This window comes from Triticum dicoccoides, chromosome 7A, assembly GCF_002162155.2.
Source record: "Triticum dicoccoides isolate Atlit2015 ecotype Zavitan chromosome 7A, WEW_v2.0, whole genome shotgun sequence".
NCBI classification, from domain to species: domain Eukaryota; kingdom Viridiplantae; phylum Streptophyta; class Magnoliopsida; order Poales; family Poaceae; genus Triticum; species Triticum dicoccoides.
This window is the reverse complement of record NC_041392.1, coordinates 709,306,846-709,328,902: the sequence shown is the minus strand read 5'-3', so window position 1 is coordinate 709,328,902 and position 22,057 is coordinate 709,306,846. Positions and strand designations below refer to the sequence as shown.

Here is a 22,057-nt window from a genome sequence, read left to right as displayed (position 1 = left end):
GTTGTGGCTTCTAGTAAAAAATGAAGAAAAGCTATGGATGAAGAATATACGGCTCTAATGAAGAGTAACACATGGCACTTAGTACTCCACCTCGAGGTAAAAACATGATGGGCCAGAAACAAGTTTATCCCAGGTATAAAGTGTACCTTGTTACCATAGGCTTCAAGAAACACTAATGTTTTGATTATCAGGATGCTAACCTATTATAAAAGCTTCCACCATAAGACTTGTATTAGGCACAACAGTCTCCAAAGGGTGGTGTTTATGCTTGTTGTGCGGAACATGTCAATTCTCAATGTTATGCAAGACAAAGTGTATCTCAAAGAACCACTGGTATATGAAAATGGATACACATATCACTATGTTTGCAAACTTGTCAAAGCACTCTATTGCCTTAAGGAGGCCCCTCGATCATGATACTCTTGATCAACCATCTCACGCATTGGGCGACTTAACTTATAGAACTATCATGCTTCTTCCACGATAGCATCATCTCCAGTGAAATCCTACATTGAGAGAAAAGTGTTATTTAATTACACATGTCCAAGTCAACAATTCATATGGAGCACATAGATTCGTACAAATGAGAAAAGTTCTTACTTCCACATGCATGTTGGAAAATATATCATCCATTGAGAAGGCACTGATTTCATTCAAATGATCATTAAGAGGTTGCTGATTAAGTGTGCCTTCTTGCATAGGAACACTGCTAGCTCCATCCCCACCATCATGTAGCTGAGTCAATGAGACGAAATCATATGTCTGAAGGGTGTGAAGCATCGAAGTAGTTCTTTCACTGTTGACCAGATGAGTATCATTAGTTGAAGTTCTACTTGCATCAAGTGTAGAGCTACCATTCAACATCGTTCCTACTGAGCTTATGTTGCTTGCCATGTTGAATGGTGCCATTTGCTCAGTGAAGCCTCCCACTGATGTGGTGTTTCTTATGAATGGTGCCTTTTCATTTTGCAGAGGCAGCCGGCCAGATGACATTGCATATCTCTCTAGTTGGTTGCTATGTGGGAAGTTCACCTGTGATGCAACAAGAGACCTCCCGCCACCAACTGTTGTGTTTGCAAATGAACTTTGAAGATTGGAAGGGGTTTTGCCTTTGCTTATCTCCATTATCTTGCCATGCATGATGTTAGCATAGGAATTACTATAATTGAATGATGGAAATTCATCTGACATTATCTCATTGGGTATGTTGTCGTATAGGCTGACGGGAGGGTCAGCAAAACCTGTGAATCTTCTCGCATCCGACGGTAGTTTCCCAACATACTTTGGCATTCTACGATCATGGAGGTATGACCCTGTGTAGAAGTTGCTTTGGATGTTCATCGGCGGAGCCAAGTGACCCGTTGAACCATACTTGTTTGTACTCCAAGAGGCAGTGTCGCCAGAGGACACACTCCATCTTCCATGTTCGTGATTATGCATGAAATTGCCCTTGTTGTTCATGTTGTACGATGAGTTCCATCTTTCATATGCATCACTAGAGGGATTTGACTTAACTCTTTTTAAGTGCAATCTATACTTCTGAAATAAAAAGATAGACAAAATAACAAGGTATAAGATGGATGATCATCGAAAAAAATAACGTAAACATGTGAGTACAATAAGAACTGAAGATGTTGCATGGGAAAAAAACTCCTAAAAATGTGGGGCATGCATTATATGAGATAAGCCTCGCATTTTAAGGGACACACTTAATTAGAATTACACATCATGGTAGTTCCATTACTAGAGCTTTGACTGATATGTTCCCCAGAAAATAAAAGCTTTCACTTATATATGAAAAAATGTTAGACTATGAATAATAGTAACAAAAACATAGAAATTAAGCATAAAGGTTGCAAATAAACCTGTAGATGACTCGCAACATTCTCTCTACTGAGGTGATCCACATTCATCAGCTCCAATACCTTTTTTGGAACAGCCCCTACAATTATGTAATAAAAATTATAATGAAAATATCGAGCAGCCACCAGCATTGTCGATGAATGAGGCACAAGATGTGAATTCTTACTATCAAGGCCGATCTGGTTGATAGCTTCTAGAAACTTGTTATGCAGCGCAATTGTCCATGTCATCCTGGGCTTTCTGTGGATGGTGGATATATGCGTGCCCTCATTGTTCTCGCTAGAATCATCTCCAACATTTCTCTTATTCCCCGAGTACTTACTCTTGTCAGTAGTCGCTGGTTGAACTCTCTGGACATCATTGTCATGATCGCTGATGTGGCTTATTGCTTTGGGATTTCTCCACCTTTGAACATGTTTCCATATGTTTTTGAGCTCATGGGTACGCACTGGCTTCACCATAAAGTCGGACGCGCCATGATCTATCCCCTTCATCACAACCTTCTTGTTGCAATCAACGGATATCACTGCATGCCATAGGACCAATGACTTAGATTTAGAATTCAGAAATTCACAAAAATCTATGAAGTGGACATATGTTTTGGTCAAAGTGCCTATAGACGCAAAAGCATTTCAATGTTCAGTTTTATAATTCTTCTTCAATGCAAACTAAATGGGAAAAATTACACACGTTCTATAGGAAGATACGAAAACAAAGGTTAAAACAATAACGGTAACACAATGACTAAGCCATATCACAACATGTTCCACACAAGGAAATCACATCATCATGTCTAACTATTGGTGAACCTGAAGATCAAGTATTATTATTGGCAGTCAGCCAAGTTTCTCTAGCATACTAGGTAACATCTATCGGCCCACGTAACACTCTAAGCATTTTAAGTGATCACACTCATATTAGTTTGTAAACGTTAACCACCATTGTCAATAGCTTTTTAATTACGAATAGCTAATTGTTTGTGCTTGCCACGGGGACATACATATTCTACATGATAATGTCCATGCTTAATGTGGTCCTACTGTCCAGTGCTCGATGATATGTTTCATAATTAACGTGATACTCTCGTCCAAAGAATGATACTCTCCATAATTAACGTGGTCCTCTTGTCCAATGCTCGGTGATAGTTTCCATAAATTAACGTTTGGACAATTGACATGCGTAATTAACTATATAGCTAATTAATTGCATGCAGCTGTGGGCGAGGTAGAGATTGGGCAAGAATTATCTTGGACAATTTTTGTGCAATAATAGTAGAGATTCAGGAAAATAAGTATTTGTGGCTGCACTTTCAGTGAAAGTAATTTGACTACAAATTAATGTGCTTATTCAAAGTCAACAAATATGCAGTATTGTAGGTATTACCCATGGTTAACCTACTCATGTATGTACTTAAAAGGGGCATCCCTACTTTACATGCTATTCTTGAGAGTAAATTGTCATATGGAGTAACAACTTTAAGGAGAATGAAGATGAGTAGTAATCTTAATAATATCAATACAATTCAAAAAAAATATCAATACAACATATGTATTTCTTAATTGTAGTATTCATGCAACCCTAGCAAACAGGTGTGGCGCAATCGTATACCTTGTGTGATTGTTAGAACGCGAATTTTAATATTAGCTTTGAAAAAAAAAATAACTTGGTCATTTCATGAACTATGAATAGATTAAAGTTTTCATTCTTATTGGTAGGATTGTACAATTAATTGAGATGATATAAAATTAAATTATATTTGTCCATAAATAAAACCATCGAACATGTGGATAGTGGGGTCTACATTACATAGGAGTGATAGAGAGTCTCACTAAGCCAAACTACTCATTTATAAAATTAAATTCTAGATAGTCCATAAATACGCCCATCGAACGCGTGGATGTGGAATCTATTTTACATTGGAGTGACAGAGACTCTCACTAGCCCAAATTAGCCATTGGAGTGACCATGTCTCTAGCCTACTAAACACTATTAGCCCAATTATTAAAAACAACAATTGGGATCTCACAATCACGTGCTATCCATGTTTGTTCCCCATCCCCACCATCCATCCGATCTGATGGATGGATGGTTAGATAGGATCTCATTGTTTTGGGCTAGAAACCGACAATGCGTCCCCTACTAGCTCATGTGTCGCTCCACCTCCGCTCTCCTACCCCAGTCACCATCCGATCAGACGGATGGTTAGATAGGATCCCATTGGTTTGGGCTAGAAACCGACACTACGTCCCCTACTAACTCATGTGTCGCTCCACCTCCGCTCTCCTACCTCACTCGCCATCCGATCGGACGAGTGAACGGTTAGATGGGACCCCGTTGGTTCGGACTCAGTGGGGATCCCGTTCTTTAGAACTCTTCCAGGTTAGAAATAGAGTGTGGGTTTTGTGCATGTGTGTGTGGTTTCATAAAATCGTCCTACATATAGGGCCTCTTTGATTCGTAGGATTGCAAAAACACAGGAATAGGAAAAACGTAGGATTGAAATGGCATGTCCATTGCATCCCTATTGTATTTGAGTTTGTTTGATTGTGGAATGGGGAAAGCAAAGGATTTCTTCCAAGAGATTGGAGTGGATGTTACAATTCCTGTGAAATTTAGTACAAATAAATCCTTAGGAAAAAATCCTACAAGATTTAATCCTACGAATCAAACAACCAACGTAGGAAAAATTCCTAAGGATTCCAATCCTTCAAAAATCCTATAAAGATCCTTTGAATCAAAGAGACTCATATAGGATCTCACACGCTGCCCAAAGAAATTAATATCCTCTCAAGGTATCAACAAGATTGAGGAGTAAAAGTACGTTCTTGAAAACAATTGTCAGTGTTCATGGATAGAAAGCTCAAAAATTGGACTTTGGATTGAGAGCAGTGAGAGTACTGATGACGGGCAGATCCATCTCAAGGCGGATGAGCTCGAGGAGCTTGAAGCCGTCCATGTCCGGCATTCGCACGTCGGTGATGACCAGGTCGAACTGCTGCTTCCCCGCCATGAGCATCCTGAGCGCCGTCTTTCCATCCATCACCGTCGTTGCTGCATAGCGGCAAGCATTATTCGCAGAGAAACAAATAGATCACAAGGTCCCGATTCTAATGGACTATGGCGAAGTGGAGGGATCAAGAGACTCACGTTGGTATTTACAGCGGCGCAACAGGGCTTCAAGTACCATGAGGCAGACGCGGTCGTCGTCCACGACGAGGACGCGTAACCCTTCGGGAAACTTGTCCTCCGCCGCATCCTCCATCATTTGCCTTCGGTCCCCACCCATCGTGGCCATGTTCTCCGAACTTCTTCCCACCTGGAAAAGCAAACGCCATCAAGAAAAATACTGATTAAAAAACAAATCAGCACAAACCGCACAGCCAAAACCTCTATTAGCTTCCTCGTCTCAGGACACAACTGATGTTACTGCTTTGCTCCTCGTCTAAAAACAATCCGTATTCAGAGGAGTGGTGAGAAGGGCTGGAGGAAGGGCGTCTATTTATAGGGGTAGAGGGGTCAAGGGAAGGAGTGGAAGTCTCGCGGTCCAGACTCCAGAGGTCAAAGGCGCTCTCCCCGTGCTTGTGTGCATGCGCTGCTTCTACTCCTTAATTTCTGCAGCTACGCCATTTGATCTGCCGATGTCAATGTGCGTGTCTGCTTGTGCCGCGACCCATGGTCTCTTCCATGAGAGGTGAGGAAAACCACGGGTGGTGTTGCTGTTTTTTGCTTTTGTTCTTTTCTCACCAAATGTTTAATGTTGGACACAAATGTTAGAGCATCTTCAGCCGCGTCCCCAACAAGGCCCACCAGGTGACTTTTCGGCTGCCGACGTTTAAAAAATCGGCCCAGTCGCGCCCTCAAGGGCTCAATTTTCACCGGCTCGGGCCGAAATTGGCGCCGGCGGACCCAACCCGACCCCGGCGTGCTGGGGGGCGCTCGGGGACGCCGGGCGAATCGTTTTTACCGCGAAAGAGCCGCGGGCCCTCCTTGCCAGCGACTAGTCTCGCTTCTCGCCGCTTCGTCGTCCTCATCGCCTCGTTTCGCGTGGCGAATCAATGCTAAAGCTGCCGCGCCGGTCAGCTTCCGCCATTGATGCCTCACGGGCGGCGCAGTGAAAACGAGACGACGCGCGTCCCCTCGCATGCCACGCGTAACGCGGCGGCCACGCGTATGCGCGGCGCCTCTGCCTATATAAAGCCGACCCCAAGCGCGCCGGTGGCACGCACAGAGTCTCCACCACCGACGCCACCTTTCTCCCCCTTCCTCCCTCTCCTCTCGCCGTCTCCAGCTCAAAAAATGGCCGAACGCTTCCCAGGCGACGGTGCGGCGGCGAACGGCTTTGGCCACCGCCACCTTCACGAGGACGAAACTCGGCTCCTTTTTAAGGCCGAGTATCTGGTCCCGCCGGACATGCGGGTACCCGGGGCATGGAGAATCAGCGCCGGCGGGGTCCCGGTGCCACCGCCGCCGACCGGGGCGGCGCGGCGTGCGGGATCGCGCGAATCCGCGCCTCCCTGCTGCGGCGGCGAGGGAGGGGCCACGCTACGTCCCCGACAGCCCGCTCTGGGAGCCATACTTCCGCCGCCGCCACCCCGAGCAGATCGAGGCCACCAACAGCGGCGTTCCCTCCGGCAGGCTCAACTCCGAGGGGCGGCGCCGATGGTAGGGCGTGCCCGGCCGCACGCCGCAGGCCGTCCTCGAGTACATCGAGGGCGGCAACACGCCGAGGCTGGAGTACCCCTCCCCCCGTCCTTCTCTCGCCGCCGTGAGAGCTCGTGGACCCGAGGCGCATGGACCCCGGGGCGTCCTCCTCCTCGCCAGGTCGGTCGACCGGCTCTCCCTGCCTCCGCCCCGTCAAGCCGGAGCCCTAGGACACGTCTGTCAGCCGGCGCACCCGCAGCTCCGGCGTCCGCATCGGCGACTCCACTCCCGCCTCTGGCCGCCTCGTCCTCGTCGCACCCAAACCGGAGCCCGGCCTCCCCGCGGAGTACAAGGAGATAGCCCGGCGCGGCATCTCCGACGAGGACGCCATGCAGTGGGCGCGGGACGACTACCTCCGCGACGAGATGGTCCGGCAGCGCCGGGCCCTGGAGGAGATAGCCGCCCGCAAACGTGGGCGCAAGGACAAGCACGGCGTCATGATCCTCGACAGCGACGACGACGAGGACGCCCCCGGACCGTCCAACCCGCCACGCCAACCGGGGGAGGGTTGCAGCAGGGACGGCGGCCGTAGCGGAGGCGGCGACGACGACGATGACGACGGCGGCGACTACACGCGGTTCTACAGCCTTCTTGGCATGTAGATTTGCAAGGGCAGCGGGCGGCGAGGAGCGGCGAGGGAGACGGCGAGGAGCAACCTAGTAGCTTTTTTTTTCCTTTTTGTAAAATATTTTAAATATGAACGAACTCGCCGAAATTTAGTTGAATTTGCGCCGTGTTCGTGCCGTAATTTATATTTTCAAAAAAACGTGGGCGCCGTGACTGGGTGCATCACGCCCCCAGTGTGTGGTTTATCGCCGGTGCGCCCCAGGGGATGATTTTTAGCGCCTCCTGAGGGGCCAGCGGCTGGAGATGCTCTTATGGTCTTGAATTACAAAAAGGAGAGGCTCCTGCTTTGCTCCTGCTCCTGCTTCCTTTGACCGGGAACAGAGAGAGCGTTCATGTCTCAGTCGTCAGATTCCTACCTACTTGTGCATGGCAACGTGAAACTGTGAAGGCCTAAACTCAAGGAGTGGAAGTCTTTCTCCACTTATCACTTTGTGGAAAATTAATATGACAAGGGCATTTTATCTGAAGAAAAACACTTCAAGCAAATAAGTTCAAGGGTGTTTCAGACTAGGGAGTACCGGATGCACCCTAGCTAAGGGCGAGAGTAAGTGAGTAACACACAAATTCGAACCAAATGTTTGCTTATGCTTTGATCCTTATTATGAGGTGTCAGGCCTATGTATTCAACAAAGAAAGAAATATGTCGTTTACAAAGCAGAGAGAAAGAAATACAGGGATAGAAGAGTGGAGTCCTTGTGGTCCAGGCCATGGATGTTTGTAGTTTCTGCCATTTTTATTTTCATTACACTCCATTAAAAAATTCCGTTTTTGTTTCCATTCCATTGTCAAATGTTAACTTTCTTGTGGTCCAACGTAGGAGCTAGATGATATTGTCTGTATTCCAAAAGAGGCTTTTGGCGATGTTCAGGTCATATCTCAAATTAATGCGTCACCTTTATTCTCATGAAATTTGTTTCGGTGCACTGAAAGGAGTCAAAGCGCCACTCGACAAAGAGAGATGAAAGGATTTAGCACATCACGTGTAAAATGGAAATGAAATGATTCAACCCGACACATGACAAATGAAGATGAAAGGAGATAATACACTATGCGACAAATATATGTCATGAGAATAAAAAATGTTTGGATTTGGAGGGCCAGATTGACAACCAATGATTTCTATATAGAAAGACCTAGAGGCACCACTTAAGCTCATTATTTAAATGGAGGCCAACAGGACGCATTGATGTAATGGTTTTCTCTTTCTAGGATTTTTTCTTTGGAGAAGGTGCTAACCCACCCAATGGAAATGGAATTTTTCTTTTTTTACACTGCTTCTCCATTTTTCGTGTGGTGCATAGACTCCCCTTTTGTAAAAAAATATCATGTAGATTGTATGCATTTGATTATTTCTTTATTCTTATATGAAAATATTTTACAACCATATCACAATCAATAGAATCTCATAACTCACATGAGAATTCAGGATTTTGACAATCCACAATCTCGATGCATCCAAGAAACGAGTATATTCATGGAAACTCATGGGATATTATCCCCTCCATGTTTTTTCGAAAACAATGACGGTCACGACCTTGACGCGCCTTCTCTGCCCCAACGCGTTCTCAAGGCTCCGGTGGCTCATGTGCCGGCGCCTGTTGCCGTTCCAGGGGCGGCCAGCGGCACATGTTGCTTTGTCATTGCGATGTGCACCACTGCTACCTCTTGAGCACTACGTTGGATTTCCCCGAAGAGGAGAGGATGATGCAGCAAAGTAGCGTAAGTATTTCCCTCAGTTTTTGAGAACCAAGGTATCAATCCAGTAGGAGGCTACGCGCAAGTCCCTCGTACCTACACAAAAACAATAACTCAACGCAACCAACACGCTTAGGGGTTGTCAATCCCTTCACGCTCACTTACGAAAGCGAGATCTGATAGAGATGATAAATAATATTTTTGGTATTTTTGGTATAGAGATGCAAAGTGAAAAGTAAAAGGCAAAGTAAAAAGCAAAGCAATAATAAAGTGATGGAGATTGATATGATGAGAAAGAAACCTGGGGGCCATAGGTTTCACTAGTGGCTTCTCTCAAGAGCATAAGTATTCTACGGTGGGTGAACAAATTACTGTTGAGAAATTGACAGAATTGAGCATAGTTATGAGAATATCTAGATATGATCATGTATATAGGCATCACATCCGAGACAAGTAGACTGACTCCTGCCTGCATCTACTACTATTACTCCACTCATCGACCACTATCCAGCATGCATCTAGAGTATTAAGTTAAAAACAGAGTAACGCCTTAAGCAAGATGACATGATGTAGAGGGATAGTTTCATGAATATGATAAAAACCTCATCTTATTATCCTTGATGGCAACGATACAATACGTGCCTTGCTGCCCCTTCTGTCACTGGGAAATGACACCGCAAGATCGAACCCAAAGCTAAGCACTTCTCCCATGGCAAGAACAACCAATCTAGTAGGCGAAACCAAACTGATAATTCGAAGAGACTTGCAAAGATAACCAATCATACATAAAAGAATTCAGAGAAGATTCAAATATTATTCATAGATAGACTGGATCATAAACCCACAATTCATCGGTCTCAACAAACACACCGGAAAAAGAAGATTACATCAAATAGATCTCCACGAGAGAGGGGGAGAACATTGTATTGAGATCCAAAAAGAGAGAAGAAGCCATCTAGGTACTAACTATGGACCCGTAGGTCTGAAGTAAAATACTCACACTTCATCGGAGGGGCTTGGATGATGATTCAAAAGCCCTCCGTGATTGATGCCCCCTCCGGCGGAGCTCCAGAACAGGCCCCAAGATGGGATCTCATGGATACAGAAAGTTGCGGTGGTGGAATTAGGTTTTTGGCTCCGTATCTGATCGTTTGGGGGTACGTAGGTATATATAGGAGGAAGAAGTACGTCGGTGGAGCTTCGAGGGGCCCACGAGGCAGGGGGCGCGCCCTAGGGGGGTGCCCTCCACCCTCGTGACCGCCTCGTGGCTTTCTTGATGGAGGGTCCAAGTCTCCTGGGTCTTATCTGATGAGAAAATCGTGTTCCCGAAGGTTTCATTCCGTTTGGACTCCATTTGATATTTTGTTTCTCCGAAACACTAAAATTGGCAAAAAAACAGCAATTCTGGGCTGGGCCTTCGGTTAATAGGTTAGTCCCAAAAATAATATAAAAGTGAAAAATAAATCCCAATATAGTCCAAAATAGTAGGTAATATAGCATGGAGCAATCAAAAATTATAGATACGTTGGAGACGAATCAACCACCATAAAAGCGGCACCCATAGCTGCCTCTTCGTCATCTGCTCCTATCTCAGACCTCACCGTCCACAACAACGTCATCCACAAGCGGGACGTTCACTCCCAGCGGAAGGTCTCCATGGCCAAGCTGCATCACAGTGCGCGCATTGCCGGCCTGAAGACCCCGTTCATGCAGCCGCAAATGACCTGGCAGCGGCAGGGCTCCTCTCTTTGCACCTCTGATAGCGAGGCATCAGGTGCAGATGACGTAGCAGAAAAACTGCCCCATATCGCTCTGGTTTGCGGCAACGACAGTGACGAGGCGGACATTGTTCGCGCTACCGATGCTTTGCCTTCACCATGATCAGCCATGAATGTTCAACCAGGAGAGCTCACTCGGGTGTTGAGTTCTTTTGTATCTTTGTGCGGGTAGCCGCGCGCTTTTTTCATCTGCTTCGTAGTCTCCATAGGTCTAGCCAGCTCCTAGCCATCGATGGGATACTTCCTCGATGTGCCCCCTCTTTCCCTTGTATTTCCTTGCTATTATGCTCTCGGGCTGGTGGTGAAAGGATGTTTATGTTATGAATCAGTCTCGTTCACTATCCTCTCTTGGAACGTTAGCGGCCTCAGTGATGTTGATAAGTGCAAGGACATCTTCTCTGAAATCACCGCGATTAAAAGCTATGTTGCGCTTCTACAAGAAACAAAGCTAGACTTCGTCCTTGTCCCTAAGTTAAACTCATTCCTACCTCGAACGCTAGACCAAGTTGTCTCCCTTCCCGCTATCGGTTTTGATGGAGGTATTTTTTCTGTGATTAACCCCCTCACGATCGAACCCTCCTAAACCACTCTCACGGCAGGTTTTCTACGTCTCTCAGCCTCTCTTGCCTGGTCTTTGGCACCAACCTCACAATCTCCAACATTTACGCCCCATCCCAACGACCACTCAAATTGGACTTCCTCCAAGAGCTCAGAGAGATCGCCCCCACAAACTCTACACCGTGGCTTCTTATGGGTGATTTCAACCTTATCCGTTTCGCTTGCAAGAAAAATAACAAAAACTTCCACAGCTGTGAGGCTAACATGTTTAACACGGCCATCTCAGACCTGCAGCTCATTGAGCTCCCGCTTCTGGATACCTTTACTAGGTCTAACTATTGTCTAACTCCAACTCTAGAATGCCTTAACAGAGCCTTCTTTAACCTTCCTTGAGAAGACTGCTTCTCAATATCAACTCTGTCTTCCCTGACACGTTTCTCTTCCGACCAAGTTTCTCTCATCGTCAACATATCTTCGCATATCCCCCGTTCCCGCCTGTTTTGTTTGGACTCTTTCTGGGCCCTTCACCTGGCATGCAAGCGTATCGTATCTGAGGCTTGGCCCGCAAACCACCCTTCAATTTCTTTGGACCTAGACCTTTCCAGTGCCATAAAATATACTAGAGCGAACCTCAAAATTTGGTCCAAAACTATCAAACCAGTTGACCAACAAGAAATTGACTGCAAGCTTATCATCGATTGGATCGACAGGCTTGAAGAAGGCTCCCACTTCCGAACCGAGTCCTCTCTTAGACTGGTCATTATAACTGCCCTTAATGTGCTATCCGCCAGAAGGTTCTCTTCTAGAAACAAAGGAGGAAAGTGAAAGTCATCATCGATAGTGATGACAACTCCAAATTCTTACATGCCTCTGCCTCCCAGAGGTTCCGCAAAGACAACATCGCCATCCTTGAGGACAATGGGGTCAATTTTTTTCCCATGACACCAAGGTCGTCATCCTCGACAATTTATTTCGCTACCTTCTCGGCACTCCAACAACCTCGACATGTCTCTTCCCACTCCAGGACCTTTACCCGGCGCAACTCCCTCAGCTTCTCCACCTAGACTCCCCCTTCTCCACTCAAGAAATCTAAGATGCCTTCCTCTAGAACGTCAATGCTAGTCCTGGTCCTAACAGGCTTGGGCCAGGGTTCTACCACAAGTTTGGGCACAACATTAAACATAGATCCTTCCCTTCTTCGAGGACTTAACAAACATCCGTGCAGATGTAAAACGCTTCAAAAGAGCACATATGCTTTTGCTCCCTAATGACTTCCGACCTATATCCTTGCAGAACTGCACCCCCAAGGTGATCATTGAGGTCATTATTACCAACAAGATAAAACCACTAATTCCTCTTCTTGTCCATGGAGACCAAACTGGCTTCATCTCTGGCAGATGCATTGTTGAGAACTTCATCTACGCGGTCGATATCCTCCGCGCCTGCCACATTCGGAAGGCACCCAGTATGGTTTTCAAACTTGACTTCCACAAAGTGTTTGACTCTATTTGTTGGGAATCGCTCCTCCTCATTCTCCTCTCCAGAGGATTCCCACCTACCATCATAAGCTGGACCCGAACTCTGCTTGTCTCTAGCAAGACGGCGGTGCTGCTAAATGGGACTTCGGGTCATTTGGTTAACTATGAGAATTGTCTATGGCAGGGTGGCCCGCTTTCACCCTACCTCTTTATCCTCGTCGCACACTTGCTTCAATGCTTAATCATTCAGGCTTTCTCGCCCGACCAGCTCTGCCCCCTGATCTACACTAGCAGACCTCCGATTGTGCTCCAGTATGCTGACAACACCCTAATCATTGCCCATGCCTCTAGCCACGCCGCGACCACGCTCAAAGACATCTTTGACAAGTTTGCCCTCGCTACTGGCCTCTCTATCAACTTCCAGAAAACTACCTTCCTACCCATCAACACGGACCCCACAACTAGCCTTAACATCGCCCAAACCTTCGGTTGTGACATGTCCTCCTTCCCCCAGATTTATCTAGGTCTCCCCCTCTCTCACACGCGCCTTCCGTCCTCAGCTTTTGAACCCATCATTCAGCGCTTTCTAAATTACCTCTCTGTGTGGGCGGCAAAACTTCTCACCTAAGGAGCCAGACTTACCCTCATTTTCTCCACTCTAGACGCCCTCGCTACTCATTTTATGTCTATCTTTAGACTACCCAAGAAGATTATCAAAAGGTTAGACGCTATCTATATATCCTTCTTCTGGGTGGCTGACGAAAATTGCTCCGGGTTAAATGCCTTATCGCCTGGAAAAATGTGTGCACTCCCAAGACGGCAGGCGAGCTTGGTATGAAAATTTTGGCTCTCCAAAACAACTGCCTCCTCATGAAATTCACGTTCAAACTTCTCCAAAAACTTGTCCTGCCTTGGGTGAACCGGTTCTTCCAACAGTACTCTCTCAACTTCACATATAAATCCCCAAACCACCATTACCTCTGAGAATTGTTAACCAATAGCTCTGTCACCTTCATAAAATTTCCTTCGTCCTTACTAACAATGGCACTTACACCTTATTTTGGCTCGACGCTTGGCTTCTGCCGACTCCGCTCGCAGAAAACTACCCCCACTTCTTCTCTCACTCCACTTCATCCTCTATATTGGTAGCTCATGTCATGCATAATGGCTTACTCCCGACTCTACAGAACCTCCTAACCAATGTGGCTTCTACAGAGCTTGCGTTTGTTTTGTCTTGCTACAGGATGTTACCACAAGCAATGCGCCCGGTGACAGTTCCTCACCCAGGACTCCTGGTTCACCTAGAGGTGTGCCTACTCATTGCTCTCCTCCGACCATGAGCTTGATCTCAACGCAAGGCACATTTGGGGCTGCAAGGCACCTATCAAGGTTAAGATCTTTAGCTAGATCCTCTATCGTGACAGGCTAAGCATGATGGCGAACTTACATCGCAAGACCATCACGTCGGTGTCGTCTTTCCCTCATTGTGACTTATCTTGTAAGGACACGACGCACCCCACCTCCTCTACCCATGCGTGGCTCAGGTCTGGTCCTTCTTGGGACTCCAGGCCCCTCACAACATCCACCTCATCTGGGATACTCATACGCCGGTTGGCCTCAACATCAACATTTGGCCTACCGTCGTCCTCGCCATCCTCTAGGAGCTCCGGGACTCCAGGAACACTCATGTTTTCCGTAACAAGACGCACTCCCCCCTAGATACTATTCGGAACATTATCTCAGATTTTACGCTTTGGGCCTTCAGATTTAAGGACCACATTAGCAGGGAGGCTGCCGTGTCTTGGCCCTATACCTCTCCTCTCTCTATAATCTCTAATGTAACCTGCAACCTGCCCTTGGGAATCTTTGAGTAATACATTCATGTAGGGATCATCTCCCCCCTCCCCCCCTAGGAGATTGTTTAAAAAAGATCAACTCATAAAACTCTGGTGTTGGGGATATGACTATTTGTGCAAGCCATCCAGGAGAGGCCGGGTTACGCAAATAGAGGTTCATCAGAAGCCCAAGACCAAGGCATGAAGATGGCGGTTCACTAAAAGGCTTAAAGGCCCACAGGTGACTCTGAGGCCTGTAAAGATAAACCGCCATGATGGTATAACTTGTACTGTAAGGTAGAAGTAACTAGTTGCTGAGCCGGACACTGTTTATGAGCTGGCCGGGACTCTGTAGGCCGCAGGGCGTCAACCCGTGTATATAAGGGGACGACCCGCCAGCGGCTTAGGGAAAGAAACAACTGATCGAGAGCCAGGCATAGCGTATCTCGCTCCCTGGTCATCGAAACCTCAAGCAATTCCAACCCAACTAGACGTAGGCCTTCCTTCACCGTAAGGGGTTGAACTAGTATAAACCTCGCGTGTCCTTGTCCCGATTAACCCCTTTAAGCTTCTTAGTTGTGATGGCTCCACGACTAAGTCCTTGCAAAAGGACATCTGCCGTGACAATTCCACGATAGTTGGCGCCCACCGTGGGGCAAGCGCACGGTGGATTTGAGTTCTTGAAGGGCAGCTTCGAAGGGCTCAAGGGATACGCAGTTGGCCGGATGACCAAGAGTCGTCGCGGCAAGATCTACATCGACGACGAAGGCTGGGGCCCCTACGCCGGCTCAATTGAGTACGGGTACCGGGTCCCCTTTGGCGGAATTCACGTCTTCATCGACCGGATGGGTGAGCCGGGCCCTGAGCCTGATAGCTGCACCGACCTCGTCGAGACGGCTCAACGTGCAAAACCCGCCCGAGCTCAACCCGTCGTGAAGCGTGCCTTTGTGGGTTGCATCCACGGAGGTGAACTTTCTGAAGGATCTTAAGGTGATGGTGAGCCGACCGTCCTCTCTGACGGTGATTCGTCCGCCGGCTCAAAAGATTCGCTATATCAAGTTCAAGATGGTGTGCTTGGGGGCTGTTCCGATGGCAGCACTATTCTGGACCCCTCAGAGTCGCCAAACTGGGCAGGAGTCTTCATGGCTGGTACTCAACCCGGCCAAAATTCTACGGCCTCAGCGGCGATAACGTCCGGGTTAGGAGCAGCCGGGGCAGGAGGCCCTGTGCGCTCACCGGCTCAGGTGCTGATCGATCTCATGGATAAACTTACGGCCTTGTTAACTGCAACAGTCGTCCCTGCGAACCAATCTGAGCATGCGGCAGAGGTGGCACAGGTTCGCGATGAGATTGCCCGGGCCAGGGAAACCTTAGCAGCTGAAGATACTAAATTAGCCATAGAGCGGGCGGCTTTGGACGTACGGGCGCAGCAACTTCAGGCAGAGGCCTTTCAGCTCATGTTAAGCTTGAACGCATCTAATGAGGTAATAAGGAGGAGACATCAGAAAACTCAGTCTCGTTTACCTCGGATTTATGATCCTCGGAATCTCTTTGCTACACCCGGGGCCGGCCCAAGTAACCCGCCAGGTGCAAATCAGTTTATGACATCCGGAGCGGGAGGCCCTGTCCAGCCTCCGGTGACGGCGCCTCTTCACGGCAATATGGCACCGCCCCATTACGTACCAATACCACAGGGTCACTTCTCCAACCCCATGGAGAACTTAATCGCAGCATCAGCATGTTTGGCGGCTCTCCTAGTAGATGGTGATGATCCGACAGTGGTGGAAACCCAGAGGATCAGGGAACTTGTCCAAACAGCCCTGGCTCAGCAAGAGACCTACTCCTACAGCTGGGACAGGATTCACTCAACTCCTTCGCCCTGGTTAGCTCTGCCTCGTCAAAACCGGAGCCAGAGTTACAGCAGACACATGGAGTCAGAGGCCTTGTCAAGTAGCGCTCAGCGTCGGAACCAGCCCGGCGAGTATAACCCGGTTCAGGATCGGATACGTCAGGAGGACGAGCGGGCGGCTTAGCTAGCGGCTCAGCTAGCAGCCCAACAGGACTCACCGGCTTACCCGACGACTTCCGTTGAGGCGGGTGTTGCTACTAGAACCGGAGGAGTTCCTTGTTTGGTACCGGATCTACGTAATGTACGTCTGCCCAAGGATTTCAAGGGACCTCGAAAGGTGCCGAATTATACGGCCGATTTATAGCCTGGGGCGTGGATTGAAAGTTACGAGATGGCCATGGAGCTGCTAGAGGTTAGTGATGAAGCGATGGCTAAATACTTCACCATGATGTTGGACGGAATGGCCCGTTCTTGGTTAAAGGGTTTGCCACCCAATTCCATTAGGTCATGGGCGGAGCTAAAGGCCCGTTTCATCTAGAACTTCAAGGACACTTGCAAGCAGTCTATGTCGATTGTGGACCTGACAAATTGTAAGCAGGAGGAAGGTGAATCTACGACTCATTGGGTGCGCCGGGTCAAAGACATAATACATTCGCCTGACAAGATGGATGCCGGCTCAGCAGTTCTCATGCTGGAGAAGAATTGCCGCTTTGAGCCTCTGAGACAGAAACTGGGGCGCCTTAAGTGTGATTGCAACGATATGGGGACGCTGATGGCGGCTTTAGTCAAGTATGCCGATTCTGATAGTACCAAGGATCCCGTGTCTGATGAGGAAAAGACAGGGAAGGGAAAGAAGAACGGTAATGGAAAGGGTCAGCAGCATAACCCGGCGAGTCAAGGAGGCAATAAGCGTAAGGCGGACGGTAACCCGGAATTTGTGGCCAATGCACAGGGTAACAATCAGAAGCGCAAAGGAAAGCCACTCCTTCGGGTCAGGTCCGTCTCTTGAGCAACTACTCAATGAGCCCTGCCCGAAACACGGCACCCGGGAACGACCAGCGACTCATTTATGGAAGGATTGTGCAATCATGAAGGCTTTCAAGAATTCTAATACGTTTGATGGCAATCAAGGCCCAGGCGGCGGCTTAGGAGCTGGCGGCCTTCATGGCCCGGGCGGCGGTTCAGGATCCGGTTTTCAGGGAAGCCAGGGTGGTTATAATCAACAGCAGTCTGGTCAAGGAGGTCACCAGCAGCAGCAGTCGGGTTATCAGAGCCATCCAAAACAGCTAAACAGTGGGCAGTATCACGTGTTCACCACAAGTTTGTGTAAACGTGATCAGAAAGTTCATAGGAGGGCGGTGAATTCTGTTGAGCCGGCAGTCCCTCGTTACTTGAGGTGGTCGGAACAGCCTATTGTCTGGAGCAGGGAGGATCACCCTCCCCGGGTTGATAATCCGGGTCAACTGGCCCTGGTAGTGGCACCGCAGGTTGGTGGTTATAAATTTATTAAGGTGCTCATGGATGGAGGTAGCAGCATCAACATCCTTTATTACAAGACCTTTCGGCGCATGGGCTTAACTGACAAGAATTTAAAGACTTCCAACACCGTCTTCCATGGAGTGGTGCCTGGTAAGTCAGTGTATCCTGTGGGTAAGATTGAGCTAGAGGTGGCCTTTGGAGATGAGCATGATTCTAGGGCGGAAAGGTTAACTTTTGAAGTGGTAAAAATCAAGAGTCCATATCACGCTTTGTTCGGGCGGCCGGCTTATGCCAAGTTCATGGCGCGGCTGTGTTATGTTTATTTATAGCTCAAGATGCCGGGTTACAAGGGTACCATCACTGTGCATGGAAGCCGAAAGGTGGCCCTGGAATGCGAAGAAGGCGATGCGGCTTATGCCGAGTCTGTCTGTGTAGCAAAGGAGCTCAAATTTTATCAAGATAACATTGACCCGGCGGATATGACCTCCCTCAAGAAGCCGACTACGGAGCATGACCCGGCCATGAAGTTTAAATCGGCTGCAGAGACTAAGCTTGTTGATTTTACTCCGGGCGATTCGTCTAAGCAATTCAGCATCAGTGCCAACTTGGATCCTAAATAGGAAAGCACGCTCATCGAGTTCATCCGTGAGAACCGGGACAGCTTTGCATGGAAGCCTTCTGACATGCCGGGTGTACCGAGAGGACTTGCTAAGCACACTCTTAATATTGATCCAAAGTATAAGCCAGTCAGGCAGTTTCTGCGGCGATTCAATGAGGAACGACGAAAAGCTATAGGAGAAGAGGTCGCCCGGCTCTTGGCGGCTGGGTTCATTGTCGAAGTGTTTCACCCGGAATGGTTGGCTAACCCGGTGCTCGTGCTCAAGAAAAACGGCACCTGGCGGATGTGTGTGGATTACACGGACTTAAATAAGGCTTGTCCGACTGATCCTTTCGCTCTCCCCCGTATTGATCAAATCATTGATGCTACGGCGGGTTGTGCGCGTTTGAGCTTTTCGGATGCTTATTATGGTTATCATCAGATCAAGATGGCAGTTAAGGACCAGGAGAAGATGGCTTTCATCACTCCGTTTGGAGCCTTCTGCTATGTGTCTATGCCTTTTGGGCTCAAGAGTGCCTAGGCGACTTATCAACGGTGTGTACAAAATTGTCTCCACAATCAGATTGGGCGCAATGTTCATGCTTATGTGGATGACATAGTGGTGAAATCCAGAGAGGCAGAAACCTTGATATCTGATCTCAGAGAAACCTTTGACAATCTCCAGGTTTACAAAATGATGCTTAACCCGGAGAAGTGTGTATTTGGTGTGCCTGCAGGCAAGCTTTTGGGATTCTTGGTCTCAAACAGGGGCATCGAGGCTAATCCGGAGAAGATTAAGGCAATCACTTCTTTGGCTAAACCAGCATGTATCAATGATGTTCAGCGACTGGCGGGTCATGCTGCCGCTTTAAGCCGATTAGGTGACAAGGCCCTACCGCTGTACCAACTGATGAAGAAGGCAGACACCTTTGTCTGGAGTAATGCTGCTAATGCTGCTTTTGAGGATTTGAGGAGGCAGTTATCTGAGCCGCCAGTTCTTGCAGCTCCCATTGACAAAGAGCCTTTGCTGTTATATGTGGCTGCTAATTCACGAGCCGTCGGTGTGGCAATTGTGGTAGAGCGCAAGGAGGATGGTAAGGAACATCCGATTCAGTGGCCGGTTTATTATGTCAGTGAGGTACTCATCGAGTCAAAACAAAGATATCATCATTGGCAGAAACCTGTTTACGGGGTGTTCATGGCAAGATGGAAGCTGAAGCAATACTTCCAAGGTCACCCTATCACTGTGGTAAGTTCTGCCCCCTTGGGAGACATTATTCAGAACAGAGAGGCTATAGGACGAGTCGCCAAGTGGGCCATTGAGCTCGGGCCTCATGGTCTGAAGTACGTACCACGCACTACCATTAAGTCTCATCAGTGACTGGACAGAGCTACAGGCACCTGAGGAGAAGCCCGATAACACTTATTGGACTATTCACTTTGATGGGTCCAGACAGTTGGAAGGCTCGGGGGCTGGAGTCGTGTTAACTTCCCCTCGAGGTGACAAATTTTGTTATGTGCTCCGGCTTATGTTTCCTTGTACTAACAATGCAGCTGAGTACGAGGCCGTACTCCATGGTCTCCGGATGGCCAAAGAGATGAACTTGAGCCGGGTAAGATGCTTGGGAGACTCAGACCTTGTGGCTCAATAGGTGTCAGGCAAGTGGGACTCTAAAGATCCCCTTATGGCGGCTTACCGTCGTGAAGTCGATGCTGTGGCTGGACATTTCAAGGGTTATGTGGTGGAACACATTGATCGAAGGAAGAATAAGGCAGCTGATGCCTTAAGCCGGCTGGGATCTCAGCGTAAGCCGGTGTCGCCTAACACCTTTCTTGATGTTTTGAATAATCCTTTTGTTAAGTTACCTACAGAGGAAGATTTGGCAATACCAGACCCGGAGGCACAGCTGGTGGTGGCTCTCCACGTTATCCCGGATTGGACAGTGCCTTATTTGGCTTACATGACCCAGGGAGAGTTGCCTGAAGATGAGACCTTGGCAAGACAAATCGCCCGGTGGTCCAAGTCCATGACAATTGTCAATGGTGAGTTACATCATTGCAGCGTCACTGGAGCGTTTCAACGTTGCGTGTCACCTACAGAGGGTCAGGAGATCCTTCGTGAGATTCATGAAGGCGATTGTGGTCATCACGCCGGCTCAAAATCTCTTGTGGCCAAAGCTTTCTGTCATGGGTTTTATTGGCTGACGGCTCATGCTGATGCAGAAGACCTGGTCAGTAAATGTGACGGATGTCAGAAATTCTCACGACGAGCCCATGTGCCGGCTCAAGAATTGAGGATGATTCCAATTACTTGGCCATTTGCAATCTGGGGGCTTGATATGGTCGGGCCTTTCAAAAGGTCTAAGGATAAAAAGACGCACCTCTTGGTGGCGGTTGACAAGTTCACAAAGTGGGTGGAGGCGGAGCCAGTCAGTAAGTGTGATGCAGCCACAGCGGTCCAGTTTATGAAAAAGGTGATTTTTCACTTTGGTTTTCCACACAGCATTATAACTGATAATGGCACTAACCTCTCCAAAGGAGCTATGGAAGAGTTCTGTCAATGAGAGCATATCCGGCTTGATGTTTCAGCTGTGGCTCACCCTCAATCCAATGGTCAAGCAGAACGAGCTAATCAAGAAATCTTGAGGGGTATCAAGCCCCGGCTCTTGGTCCCCTTGCAGCGGACGCCGGGTTGTTGGGTGGAGGACTTACCTTCTGTACTTTGGAGTATCAATACTACACCTAACAGATCTATGGGTTACACGCCTTTCTTTATGGTGTATGGAGCAGAGGCGGTCCTACCAAGTGACATCCTCATGACTCACCCCGTGTGGCGGCTTATGTTGAGGAAGACAATGAAAAAGCTCAGCAAGACGCACTTGACCTGTTGGATGAAGAGCGAGACTTGGCAATAGCCCGCTCGGCGATTTACCAGCAAGATCTGCGCCGCTACCACAGCCGTCGGGTTAGGTCCAGAACCTTTCAGGAAGGCGACTTAGTGCTCCGACTCATCCAGGATCAATCTGAAATGCACAAGCTATCCCCTCCTTGGGAAGGACCCTTTGTGGTCAGCAAGAATCTGAACAACGATCATACTACCTTATCGACGTTCGGGAGCACAAAGACTCACGTAAGTCGGAGGAGGAGAACCGTCGGCCGTGGAATATCGCTCATCTTCGGCCTTATTATACTTGAGCCATCGGCTCTAATGTGTATATACTTATACTATGTATATTACATAAAGCAATAAAGCAGGACCTCTGTCCTTTTTTCCACTCCCAAAAAACGTTTATGTGTTTTCTTTGTCAGGTGGTGGAGATAACCAAGGAGAAGCAGATCATATCTGAATCCGGCTTTCCTTTTGTCCGGCTTATGATCATATCTGAATCTAGCCGTGATCACTTGGGAGCTTCCTGTTCAAACATAGGCCATATTCGAACTAAAGAGAACATAGCTGTCGATACCCACTTGATCGGCATACTGCCAAACCCACTTGGGGGCTTCTTGATCATATTTCAATCATAGTTTAACCCCTTTGGGTCTGACGTGGATCATATTCGAATCAGCGTCATTAAACAACTCTTATGGTCACTTGG

At 47.9% G+C, this 22,057-nt stretch overlaps 1 protein-coding gene across 1 annotated transcript; it reads right to left on the bottom strand.

Moving 5' to 3' along the window:
- Positions 1 to 224: 224 nt before the first annotated feature.
- On the bottom strand, positions 225 to 5,149 carry LOC119327930 (two-component response regulator ORR25-like). The gene is made up of 7 exons (XM_037600989.1): positions 5,011 to 5,149; positions 4,762 to 4,914; positions 2,030 to 2,389; positions 1,926 to 1,942; positions 1,302 to 1,539; positions 601 to 953; positions 225 to 506 (listed from the first exon to the last, which is right to left on the bottom strand). Exons 1-7 carry the CDS (start codon positions 5,147 to 5,149, stop codon positions 468 to 470), a joined length of 1,299 nt encoding a protein of 432 aa, XP_037456886.1. The 3' UTR covers positions 225 to 467.
- Between the last annotated feature and the right edge of the window lie 16,908 nt (positions 5,150 to 22,057).

Excerpts from the sequence above, each read along its gene's own strand:
- LOC119327930 (XM_037600989.1), bottom strand. The coding sequence starts at position 5,149 with ATGGGTGGGGACCGAAGGCAAATGATGGAGGATGCGGCGGAGGACAAG. Across the intron at positions 2,390-4,761 it reads GATGGATCTGCCCGTCATCA|TGATATCCGTTGATTGCAAC; the intron begins GTACTCTCACTG and ends TATGGCATGCAG. Across the intron at positions 954-1,301 it reads CTACACAGGGTCATACCTCC|CATTCATAAGAAACACCACA; the intron begins ATGATCGTAGAA and ends ATGAAAAGGCAC.